Source organism: Rhinichthys klamathensis, unplaced genomic scaffold (genome assembly GCF_029890125.1).
Source record: "Rhinichthys klamathensis goyatoka isolate OS25496 unplaced genomic scaffold, OSU_Roscu_1.1 h1tg000231l_1, whole genome shotgun sequence".
Lineage (NCBI taxonomy): Eukaryota > Metazoa > Chordata > Actinopteri > Cypriniformes > Leuciscidae > Rhinichthys > Rhinichthys klamathensis.
The window spans coordinates 254,008-267,910 of NW_026606755.1; the positions used below are offsets into that span (position 1 = coordinate 254,008).

At 35.3% G+C, this 13,903-nt stretch overlaps 1 protein-coding gene across 1 annotated transcript; it reads left to right on the forward strand.

Annotated features, from left to right (window-relative positions):
• On the forward strand, window positions 1–11,166 carry abtb1 (ankyrin repeat and BTB (POZ) domain containing 1). Its single transcript, XM_056265238.1, has 12 exons — window positions 1–258; window positions 1,410–1,472; window positions 1,557–1,612; window positions 3,578–3,722; window positions 3,804–3,963; window positions 4,702–4,747; window positions 4,841–4,957; window positions 5,800–5,912; window positions 6,420–6,518; window positions 6,763–6,930; window positions 9,245–9,445; window positions 10,532–11,166. Exons 1-12 carry the CDS (start codon window positions 203–205, stop codon window positions 10,736–10,738), a joined length of 1,431 nt encoding a protein of 476 aa, XP_056121213.1. The 5' UTR covers window positions 1–202; the 3' UTR covers window positions 10,739–11,166.
• The last annotated feature ends 2,737 nt before the right edge of the window (window positions 11,167–13,903 follow it).

Below are 13,903 nucleotides of genomic sequence, written 5' to 3' on the forward strand. Positions count from 1 at the left end.
ACGCACACAAATCTGCTTCCTGTTTACGTTTGCTGCTGAGCACTTTCAGTACGAGAATAGACAGCAGACATCTCGAATCTCACCTGGAAACAGGCTCCGTGTTACCTTTTCCACAACCGTCTCTGCCCGTGCGCCTGTAGCCGATCCTGTCTGTTAGACAGGCCGTTTCAATGCATTTCAGACAAGCTTTACCGCCGCGCAGATGGACGCCGTTGATCTGTTTTCAAGCTGCAGAAAGGGCGACATTGCCAGAGTGAGGTCAGACAGCTGATGGGTTGTTGTTGTTGTTGTTTTGTTTTGAAGTTTTTCCATGTGAACACATATCCACGGCCTAATTATTATCAAAATATTGTATATACAGAGTAAATATACACTACATATAGACTCTGTAACGTTACGTACAAGTCAATATGCAAAGCCTACATAAACTCTAGACTTTGATTTATTTGTAACCAAGTGTGCATGGGATATAGTCTGTACATACAGTTTAGTCATACCTAAACAAATATACATGACTTGTATAGTCTTTATATATTAATTATGCATATCTAAACAAAAGTTCATGGCCTCTATAGTCATACTGTATGCACTTCTAAGCAAATGTGCTTGGGCTACACACACACTCTATCATGTATACCACATATGCATATCAAAACAAATACGTTTCGTATCTAGACACTACATATGCTTATCTAAAACAGCCTATGTAGTCTTAGATACTGTATAAACAAATGTGCATGACCAGTGTTGTCTTTAGAGACTGTATATGCACATGCAACACGAACAATGTGCAAATCCAAGGCATATATAGTGTTTGGATACTGACTGTATGCATATCTAAGCAACTGCATGGCATATATATATATATTATCTAGTAACTAGTATGTGCATTCAGTAGCTACTAGCTAAGATGCTGTTTCATTGCAACATAGAATTACGCTTGACTAGCACCTTTGATTGAAATATACGCTTTGCTTGTAACACCATAATATACCAGGGTTGTTTTTCAGTGTCATTCAGTTGTTTTATTAATATTTGCAGTAATGTTGTGAAACAGTGAAAGACCTTGCGTGGCCTCAGAATAAGAAGGAAAAACATGTGAGGGTGACAGATAACATGTCACTGTATTGGCCCACATACAGTAAAGAATTACTGTACTTAGTCTTTTCTAAGTACAGATTTCTTAAAGGGATAGTTCACCCAAAAATGAAAATGCTGTCATCATTTACTCACCCTCATGTTGTTCCAAACCGGTATGAGTTTCTTAATTCTGTTGAACACAAAAGAAGATATTTTAAAGAAAAATATGACAATTTTCATTTTAGGGTGAACTATCCCTTTAAAGCTTGTGTGATTCTCTCAATTATTATGTTGGTTGGTTTGTATCTAACATTTTTCATCTTCTCCAGATACCTGGTTGAACAAAGAGATGTAGAGCTGAACATCAGAGATAAGTGGGACAGCACACCTCTGTAAGACTGCTTGCTTATTTCCGTTTACTGTCTGCCATGTCTGTTTTGATGAAGCCACTGATATCTTTCTGGTTTTGTCTTCAGGTATTATGCATGTCTCTGTGGACATGAAGAGCTGGTGCAGTACCTGCTTGCCAACGGTAAATGCTATAACGATTATTCATAACTAACCAGGGAGTTGTACTCTGTTCTGTATAGTCAGGTTTTAATGATTAGGATACAAAATAAAGCCTGAAACTATGGAAGCTTGTTCCCTCCACGGAATACAAAAAGGTAATTGCGACTTTTAATCTGCTGACTTTTTTCTCAGAAGTTTATGTCTTGCAATTCGGACATTATAACTAGGCTCACAATAAGCAATTGTGAGTTTATATCTGAGAAAAAGTTATAATTGCAAGATTTAAAATATATAGAATTTATACCCCTGGTTTCACAGACTTAAGCCTTTTAAGTCTAGTCCCAGACTAAAATGCATGTTTGAGCTGTTTTAACAGAAAGCAACTTGCTTTTGTTTTGTTGTTTTTGACATTGTTTTGTCTCAAGATGCACACCAGTAATGTGTTTTTCTAAGGCGTTTATAAAAGCTACTTAAATGTCCTAATTGAAACCAGATCATACATTTTATATATCTCACAATTCTGACTTTATTATTCGCAATTGCTACTTTGAGATTATATCTCACATTTCAGAGAAAAAAGTCAGAGAATTATCAGATATAAACTCGCAATTGTGAGGACAAAAAAATCACAATTGTGAGATAAAAAGTTGCAATTACCTTTTTTAAATTATTTATTCCATGGCTGAAACGAGCTTCCAGATAAAAATAAAAATAAATAGTTCAGTTCAGCTTTACATGTTCAAACAGGAGTCGGGCATTGATTTTTGAAGCAGTCCAGCGTAAAATGATTTGTGCAAATATATAACACTTTAACAACTTTCTTCGGCACAATTCCGACATAAATGAAATTCAATCACGGTGTCTTCAGTGACTGGGAGTCTATGGAGACTCTTATGGTACACCCAATAACAGAACATTTGTAATGTTTTTTTGGCGCAGACATTGTATATCTCCAGATGCTACAGCAAGGAAACAGAAATGGCGGACTGCTGCGGCTCATTTAGGGTGGTATCTATGCTAATAGGGCTCTTACGTAAGAGTAGCGGGAAATCTGGAACCACTCGTTTGGAGAGACTGTTTATGATTTATGGGGAAACTGGTAGTTTACATACACTGTGGACACATATCTGTGTTCAAACACCTTATAATATTCAATTTTGCATAATAGGTCCCCTTTAAAAGGTCACACCAGGAAAAAATAAATTTTATTTAACCCTCTGGGGTCCTTCATTTAACAGCCACAGTCGGGGCCTTCGGGTCCAAATGGACCCGAAGGGCGGGATTAATATTAATACTTCTTTTTTGGTGTTTTGAGATAATTTTATGATTTATAATTAATATTTATGCAATGATTATGACCTCTTTTTTCTCCTATTGAATATAATAGAATTTTTAAAAAAAAATTTTTTTTTTTTTTTTTATTAAAGCTGTATTTCATTTTAGAGTCAAGCCTAGGCCTCATGAAAGCAATTTTTGTAATGAGATGGATGCCATCTGGTGGACACACTGAGCATTTTAAAATTTCAAAACAGATATATGTAATCTGAATTTATTAGTGTGTATGTGCATAAAAGTGTGTGTGTGTGTGTGTGTGTGGATGTGTCTGTTTTGCACTCTTGATGTTTTATAGATTCACCCCTTCACTGTTGTGTGCTTTTTTTTCTGGATCGTGGCTGATTTGTAGATTGTACGCACAAAAAAACTCTGTATTTTCACATTTTTGCCAATTTCCCATTCATTTCCTATGGGGGTCCATTTGGACCTGAAGGTCCTGAGTGTTACTATTTTTTTTACAACCACTTAGACTATTCAAATCCTGTCCCCAATTATTTTGGGTGTTCATATACCAAGTACCAACAAAGTCACCAAATTTCAGACCATTCCGATGAAGCTATGATTTTTAATAATTTTTTATTTAAATGCTTCGGGTCCATTTGAGCCGAAGGACCAGTTGCACCATATGTATTACTGATCTTTGTTGTGGCAGGAGCAAAGTGTGAGGCGAACACATTTGACGGCGAGCGCTGTCTGTACGGAGCGCTGAGCGACCCCATCCGCCGGCTGCTCAAAGAGTACAAGCGCATCACAGCGAAGGCCATGCAGAGAGACTACTACGACCAGTTCCTGCAGACGTGAGGACTATAAACACATACAAACAAAAGCCCAAACCACAGTCACTTTCACAAACTGACTGGTGCTTTTCCCCATCACAGGCTTTTGGAGCAGGGCAACTACAGTGACGTGACGTTTATGGTGCACGGTGAGATGTTCAAGGCCCACCGATGTATCTTGAGTGCCCGATCAGAATACTTCGCTCACATGCTGGAGACCAAGTGGAAGGGCAAGAGTGCGATTGCACTCAAACATCCACTGGTAGGCGCTGTTTGACTGCACAAAAAATCCAATTTGTATTCATCCTGATACTATTGGAGCAGGGTTATTATAGATTACTACACTAAAACTCAAACTGCAACCATAAAAACAAAAGTGTTACTTGAAATGAACGTTAAATGAACTAAAAACTTATTTCAGCTAGTTGCCAAGGCATTCGTTTAGTTTAACTTGATGTACTCAAATAACTAAAAATAATAATAATAATTAATAAAAACTCTATCGACATTTAAAAATTGACACAAATACACAAAAAAAATGCTAAAACTTTATCTGAAATTAAAATGAAAACGGAAAATTTTTAAATAAAACTGATTCAAAATAATAATAAAAACTATAATAGTATCTCAATGATACTAAAAAAACACTGGCCTGTGAGATCATGTCAAAGATGTTCTAATTATGCATACCACTACACTCTTTCATACCTTTATGAAAAGTATATGTTTTATAAAAGTATATGTAAATTTGTAAGTGTCATTTTCCTGACTAATAAGTTGTACCACCTTCTTATCAATTAGTATTAAACATGAAAGTGTATGTTCATAGTTTTTTCAGAAAGTGTTAATGCTACTGTTCACATCTTGTGCTGCTTTAATTATCTTCTCCCTAGGGTTGTGTTAAATTAAGAAGCTCTCTTATAACCTTTTACATCACCAGCATGCTTCAAACTTTCATGATCCTAATGTGTCCATTTCAATTTTCTTTTCTTTTTTTTAGGTCAATCCTGCTGCATTCGGTGCAATCATGCAGTATTTCTACACTGGTGAGCGTCAGACCAAGACCGAGAGTTAAGTTAGCAATCTTCTGCCAGACACTATTTTTTTCCTCACCCTGTGCTGTTTTTCTTTTTTTTCAGGTCGTTTGGACATAGATGTGAATTACGTGGAGGATTGCAAGCGTTTGGCGAAACAGTGCAAGATCAGCGAGCTGATTGAGGAGCTGGAAGTGAAGTGCAAACAGGTTTATGAGTTTGGTGAGGAACCAGTCTAGTCAACACACCGGTGAAACTGTTAGGCTAATTTGAAACTCGTAAATTAAAGTAGCTATTGTACAGTCAAGCTAGCCTGGTTAAAACCAGACCATTCTCAGTTGTAACTGAGTTATGGTCTGGCAAAGCGTCATAGACAAATCATTTCCAGAGGGGCGTCACCAACGGACGTCGCGGATAGACCTAAACCCAATCAGAGCGATGAAGGAGATGACGTATGCAGAGCGGCGGAGAAACATCTCCGAGTGTTGTTCTTTGCTCGGTTTTTAACAAAAAGGAAACTTAAAACAGACGCGATAGCTGATTGGAACGAGTGATGTTCGACGGCGGCATCCATCTTTGTAATGTAGGCTACAAAATCTGCTTCAAAATCCCAGCGCTGTCGTCATCGTGTAAAGCCCGCCCCAACGTTTCTGATTGGTGCCTCGATTTCGACGGATTGGAAATGGGCTTGAATGAGCTCTTTGCCAGACTAACTTTCAGAGCAAATCTAAATTTGCCGGAAGTTGTCTGGGTTTTCCCAGGCTACAGTCAAGCTGTCATTTTGAACTAAAGAACTGGTAAGATTTTCAATGTTTTTGAAAGAAATCTCTTCTGTTCACCCCTGCCCTAATACATTAAATAATGTTAATCTATTGAACCTTATTTAACAGTTAAAATAGTGTAATAATAGCAGGTTTTTTTTTTTTTTATCAGCTTTTTTTGCATTTTTTTATTTTTTTCTACAAAAAAAACCCAGTAATTTTAGGACTTAAAAAAAAAAATTGTTTAGTTATGATTTGGTAAATCAGTTTGAACAACACACACTCTCTCTCTCTCTCTGTCAGTGTCTAATAAGCCCGGGACGTGTGTGAAGGTGTTAACACTGGATCCTCATGACTTTCAGCTGCAGGATGGAATGGCTCTGCTGGCTGACAGTGCACTTCCTGCTGAGCTCAGGGTGAGAGGACGCACACACACGCTTACCTTTATTAGGAATTCAGCTCTCACTTTGAACACCTATAGCCTCTTATCACTAGGGTGAAGATTTGTGCCGGAATGTGTGATTGCCTAGCAACTGGTTGTTAAAATAGTTATATTCAAAGTATCAGTTCCTCATCACAGGAATAAATTACATTTTTAAATATTTTCAAAAAGAAAACAGTTTATATATTATAATATATAAATATTTCACAATATCATCGTTTTTTTCTGTATTTTTTTATCAAATAAATTCAGCCTTGGTGAGCAGAAGAGACTTCTTTTCTTTTCTTTCTTCCCGACCACAAACATTTGAATGGTCTTGTTTATAAGTGTGCAAGAATGTTGAGCTGCAGTATTATAGACTAAAGTCAACCACTCCTATTTAATAAAAAACATACAATTATTTCTATACTGCTTGCAGTGATGTTTTGTTTTGTGTTGTGATATTCATCACTGATTAAAACTGCTGCTGTGTGATTTTTAGGTTGGATACGGTCAGCTTCCTTTCGATCTAACTGACAGTTTTCCGAGTTATCCTGATATCTGTTTCCGGGTGGAGGGCAATGACTTCCTGTGTCATAAGGTCAGTGTTTGGTAATACTGATAATCATAATCCCTGGTTGTTGTATTTGGGACGGCATTAGTTGCAACCCAAATGCAAATGAAGACATCAGTGTAATGTCTGTCTTTGGTTATATTTTTAATCACTTAGAATCGATTATTAGATTGACAGTTGTGCTTTAATATTCTATTTGTGGTTGATTAAAAAGGGCATTTTGCGGATTAAACTTGCGTGTCTGTGTGTGTGTGTGTGTGTGTGTACGCAGGCGTTTTTCTGTGGTCGTAGTGATTATTTTAAAGCGCTGATGGAGGATCATTTCTGCGAGGGTGAAACTCTACAGGCTCATCCCAGTATTCCCGTCATCACCCTTCACGATGTGTCTCACGATTTGTTTACAAGAATCCTTTACTACATCTACAGTGACAACACTCAGGTACACACAAACATGTGCAATAAACACTACATACAATCAAGACATGTCTCAACAGATGCTGAACATTTTCTATTTACCGAACGCTTCCAAATACAAGTCTAGAGTAGTTCTAGCATTAAACAAACTGATATTTATTAGTGTTGTTATCATTAACTAAAACAAATAAATTAAAATAGAAATATTATATATGAAAAACCTTTGGCAAACGTTTGGCAACTAACTGAAGGTGTAAGTTGTACTAAAATGATTAAAAATGAATTAAAGCTAAATATAAATAAATAAATATATTTATATACAAAAGCACAACTCGCATAATAAACATAGTGAAATACATGGATGCTAAAGTTTTGACGTCACCACCGGGCAATAACCTGTTTTTTTTAATACAGTATTTCTAAACGTGGTTTACTTGCATTGCCAGGTTATTGATTTGCATGTTAAACTGAGTTATCAGCGTATTGTTGTGCATGTAAACGTGCTCTCAAAAAATACAGACAAATAACAAACAGCCATAACAAAGTACAATACACAGACCAAGAGCTGAAGAGTAATATTCAGAGAAAAATGTGTTTTTAAGAGGTTTTTGAAAGAAAGAAGAGAGGATATTTGACGTATGTCTTGAGGTAGAGCATTACACAACCTGGGAGATGTAACACTAAAAGACCTGGCACCCATAGGGACCCGACTAAATTTAGGAGTCATTAACAATCCCGCACTAGAAGATCTTAATGAACGAACAGGGGCATAAGGTTGAAATAAATCAGATGAAGGACCAAGGTTATGAAGAGCTTTGTGCGTGAGGGTGAGGGTTAGCACCGTGAAGTTTATACGAAAACCGGAAGAATTGGAGTAATGTGCTCGTTCTTTCTTGTGAGAGAAATCAAACGGCCTGCAGAGTTTTGATCATGTTGTAATCGTTTGATGTTTTTAGCTGAAAGGCCATAAATATGTGAGTTACAGTAATCAAGGTAAGATGTGACAGAGGCATGTATAACAGTTTCAGCATCCTGCTGACTGGAAGATCAAATACGAGAGATATAACCACCTTACCAATGTGAGCATTAAATGAAAGAGTGGAATCAAGAAATACAGCAAGATTTCGAGCTGTCGTAGAGGGCATCGTCAGGTCACCAAACTCACCGTCCAGGTCTATCAGTTGGCCAGGTGGTTTGGACACAACAGATTTAGAACCAATCAGTATTAGATGGATAGATAGATAGGTAGATAGATAGATAGATAGGTAGATAGGTAGATAGATAGATAGATAGGTAGATAGGTAGATAGATAGATAGATAGATAGATAGATAGATAGATAGATAGATAGATAGATAGATAGATAGATAGATAGATAGATGGTAGAGAGATAGATAGATGGTAGAGAGATAGATAGATGGTAGATAGATAGATAGATAGATAGATAGATAGATAGATAGATAGATAGATAGATAGATAGATAGATAGATAGATAGATAGATAGATAGATAGATAGATAGATGGTAGATAGAGAGATAGATAGATAGATAGATAGATAGATAGATGGTAGAGAGATAGATAGATGGTAGATAGATAGATAGATAGATAGATAGATAGATAGATAGATAGATAGATAGATAGATAGATGGTAGAGAGATAGATAGATGGTAGATAGATAGATAGATAGATAGATAGATAGATAGATAGATAGATAGATAGATAGATAGATAGATAGATAGATAGATAGATAGATAGATAGATAGATGGTAGATAGATAGATAGATAGATAGATAGATAGATAGAGAGATAGATAGATAGATAGATAGATAGATAGATGGTAGAGAGATAGATAGATGGTAGATAGATAGATAGATAGATAGATAGATAGATAGATAGATAGATAGATAGATAGATAGATAGATAGATAGATAGATAGATAGATAGAAAGAAAATATGGTTGTAATAGATATAAGTGCTACATAGTGTTGTTACTGCAATTAAAGAGTCTAATTGCTGTGTTAAGGAAGGACCTGCGGTACCTCCGTTTTGTCTGAGTTAAATTTAAGGTGATTTGCCTTCAGCCAAAGCTTAAGTTCCTTGATGCAAATTGAATTGTAAACCCCGAGGAGATGGAAACACTTTCACGTTAAACCGTCGTAACGTACACTCTCTCTTTAAAGTCCTTTTAAGGCAAGTCATATCATTTAGATGCTAATAATTCCCCTGACAACAATGGTATCATAAATTGTACTTGATTAGCTGAAATCATGTTAAACAGCTTCATAAATGCCTCAGTGTCAGATGTGCTAGTGAAGTGATGTGCTCTGTCACTGTTTTCCAGCTCTCTCATGAGAACGTGTATGAGGTTCTGTGTGTGGCCGACATGTACCTGTTGCCGGGTCTGAAGCGTCTGTGTGGCAGAACCCTGGCCGCGCTGCTCAATGAGGAGAACGTGCTGCACATGTGGAAGACGGCAGAACTGTTCCGGCTCTCGCGTCTGGAGGACCAGTGCACAGAATACATGGCCAAGATCATAGAGCGGGTACAGCAGCTGCGTGTTCGTTCACGGTTATGCTGCGTTTATGCTTATCAAAATTCACATTATTTACATTCATAATGAATGTCCCTGGTGTTATTGTGGCCCGCTCATCCATTTAAATATTATTATTAAAATAAATTATATAAATATATTATATATTAATGTAAAAATAAATGATATAATATAAAATAATGATTTATTTTAGATATTTATACATTTATATGAAAATATTTTGTAATATTATTATAAAATATTTGTAAATATAAAAATAAATGTAGTATAGAAATAACAATAATGTATGTTTATACATTTATATTTATATAATATAAATATATCAAAATAAATGTGTATAATTTTATAAGAAATAAGTATAAAATTAGTTAGGTAATATAGAAATAATATTTGATTTTATATAAAAAATATACATGTATATTTATATCATATAAAAAAGTGTTTATTGTATTTTTAAATATAAATAAAAATTCTATTTTATTATAATATATTATAATAATAATAAATATTTTATATAAATACAAATTTAAATTACATTTAAAATATATATTTAATATAACTATATAAAAGTATTTTGAAATATAAAAAATGTATTTAATATACAAATTATATTGAACTTTTATAAATGTACATTTGTAGTAATAAAAAGTAATATTATTAATGTTATTATAACATTTGTATAAAATGTAAATATAAAAATAAATATTATATTTTATATAAATGTATATTATTTGTCAATAAAAAATAAGTTATATTATACAAAAAAATATATATTTTACATAAATATATATTTTTTGTATTTATTTTTTTAAGTGTAACAACTTCCACCTGATGGATAAAATTAAGTCCCGCTTGTTTCCCGCTGACTATTCAGTTTCACTAACACAAGTTAAATGTGTTATGAAAGTCATGTTTTAACTATTTTCAACATGAATTAATCCTGATGACAAAAATACCATTTAATACTCAGGATTAAATTCTTAGAACTGTTTTCTGCTCTAGCAGCCATATTATTAAACATTTGCGTATGCATTTTTTGGAAGGTTTTGCTCAGAAAGGAAGTCATGTTTGTTTCAGCTGGTGGAAAGGCCAGAGTTTGCCGATATGATCAGAGAGGATGCTGGGAACGTGGCGGCCAGACAGGAAACTGATTCCATCCCTCTGGTGGACGAGATCCGGTTCCACATCGCCAGTAACGTTCAGACGTACAGCGAAATCGAGGAAGCCAACCAGAAACTCAGTGCCCTGGAGCTTCTGCTGGCCAGCATTGGGCTGGAGTGCTGAAAAACAAAAAGGAACTTGAGGTCGGGAAAGGGAGCGGGACGCTGAATGATTTATAAAATGCTTTACATGCACAAATAATCTGTAGCAAACTAGCATCACATTAGCAGTACCAAACTAATATGGTCGATTCTAACCAAAAACATACTTGCAGATGCGTCATATTGCAGTGGCCTGTTGCGATTTGGTGAAGCTTCCTTTATTTAGTTCTTCCTTGTGTTTTCCATGAACGAACTCACTCCAGAGAGATAAAAGCTTGACATTTTGATTTTCACGAGAGTGAGTGTTGTGTTTCAGTTAATATTAGCGTTCTTCATGATGTTCGGGCATATACTGTTCATTCTTCCAGATGTAGCAGAATATTCAACTAACTCTACAGGAAACTTGTTGTGAAGTGTTGTGGATGCAGAGTCAAAACAATTATAAATAATAAATAGCTGAACGTGATTTGAGTCAATATTTAATCAAAGATGAGGAAAGAAAGATTAATTTACATGCATTTATGAATAGGAGTGCATCGAACATGGTCGGAAGAATTTGAAAGGTCATGATAGGACTGACAGTCGTGCATATTTGATCTGAGATTTGAAGGACAAAAGGATTTCACTTGTTTTCTCTGGTGTTTGTGTGACAGCGCCATTTGTTAAAGCAAATGATTATTAATGCCTCTAAATGTGCGTTCACTCACAACTGTATCTTCCAGCACTGACATAGAAGTTTCTCTGCTTTGCACACACAGACTTCTGCTAATGTGCACGCAATATTTGCATTTAATATCAATATTATAATCAGGAAACATGCTCCGAAACCTGACTGTCCTTAATCTTTCTCAATATAAACATTTTTGGCTTGTGCTTTTCTTTTCCCTGCATTGCTTTTATTTTATTTTATTTTATTTTATTTTAATTATTCTATTTTATGCAGGTCTTAAAGTGACATGTCTACACGATGTGGTTGAAATCATCAGCATTATCCTTTGCTCATTTTCATAGCAGCACTTGAGTTTGTGTGTGTGTGTGTGTATGTTACTGAACTGGGTGCTCAGGAGAATATCCCACAAGTGAGACCCACAAGTCATGAAATATATCCATTTATGATCGGATGCGTTGGCATTGCAATTTCCTTTCATATGATTTATGGGTGGGATGCTGTGACTGAATGGGATGTACTGTAAATAGGTGAGAAAAAATAAATATTATTTAATAATGTATTACTTGTGGCTGTTTGATTTGACTTTACAAAAGTATTTCTCCGCATACTGAAATCTGAAATCGCATACTTCCCTATACTATATAGTTGGCGAAAAAACAATATGTGACAAATTCACAGTACTCATAAAACAATATGCAAAAAGTACCCAGATGAACTACTACTTCTGGTGAGATCCTGAAGTGTGCATACGATGGACACTTTACTATCCCATGAGGCCACGGGAGAGGATTTGTGAATGGAGGTGAAGCGACATAACTGACACTGGTAGGTCACGATAATGTAGTACATCCAGATTACATTTAAACTATATAGAACATATATTTTTAGCAATCATTAAGTAATTACTTATTCAAAATAATTACCTACTTAAGAGAGAATGCTATTCAGGACACAGCCTGTGTTTTCGGTCGGTCGGTTCTGCCGGTTCCAGCCCAGGTGATCTCTTTCTGTTTGCCTGCTTTTTTAATTCAATACAAATTATTATTATAAATTGTATCAGAATACTTTAAGTGAAAAGTTGAAAATATTTTAAGTAATAAATTACTCAAAAAAAAAAATGGTTAACATGAACAATGAACAATACTTTTACAGCATTCATTAATCTCAACATTTACTCAAACATTTTTAAGATCAAAAGTGGCAAGTGTTAACATTAGTTAATCCTCTGTGAACTAACTAACATGAACAGAACATTTTTATCAACTAACATTAGGTCAATAAATGCTGTATAAACATATTACTCATTAGGTAATTCATTAAGTAATATTAACATATCGTGAGCTTAGAATTATAAGGTTCTATCTCCACTTTTGGTCGAAATTGAGTTTTTGACAATCTTATCCATTAGGTGTTTATTAATGCCTGTGTGGTGTTATTTTTGTAAAAAAAAAAAAATGTTTTGTTAGTAGTTATTAATAAAATAAAAAGGTTCCATCTCACAAAACAGCAGGGATGTAAAAACTTTGATGCTCAATATCTCAGAACTACCCTAAACGGAGATAGAACCTTATAATTCTAAGCTCACGATATTAGACCTTATTGTGTAAAGTGTTACCAATATTTCTTAATATTTATGTCAGGATTTATTGATTTGTGTCCTGCAGGAGGCGCTAAGTAGGCTATTAGTGCAGGACTCAAACAGGGATCATAATTTCACTGAAGGACAAGCGTTATTTTAAACGATAACTTTTAGACATTGTCTTAAATATTGTCTGGTTTGCATCACACGTTTATGTTATATAAAGCGTCATATCAAATGTTTCGTAACGGAATGTCCCTAAAGTTTGTTCATATAATTGCGTCTAGCAGGATTTCCATTGTTTTTAATCAGCTCATGATAAAGACATATCTTTAACGCATTTGTTTTTGTATAGTGCGTTTAAAACTACCAGGGACGAAATGTGGAGATAGCATAGAATAACATGGAAATTGTCCCTTCCCATTTATTATAGCTAAGTTATAAACCTCTGAAAACCCATTTCAAATTCTCGTTTGCTGGAGTTTGGTACTTGTCAAAGGACGGCGCGAAGCTTCATGTTTCTCCAGGCAACAGGAGGCAAAATTACCATGACAACCGACTCCAGTGAAGGCCTATCAGAGCACCATTGCGTTTCTCTGACATCCATCATATATGTGTGTTTGTGTGACTCAGATCCCTGAGTCACACTCAATAGAGACATGTCATGAATCTGTAACTAACCAGGCAGCGGTGGATCTATAACTTAATGTGAGGATACTAATACTGTAGGTCTGCAGTGATCCCACTCACCGCTCGGTTTAAACCTACACCCACAAAGATCTCAGAACCAGTACAACTCCCACTTCACACACACACAGCACTCGCCGAGGTACAGCCAGATCTGATGATGTAATCTACCATCATGTGTTTTGATCAGGAGGAACAATAAAACACCAAACGCTCTAGACAAGCTGAGGAAGGCAATGCTTGTAAAATAT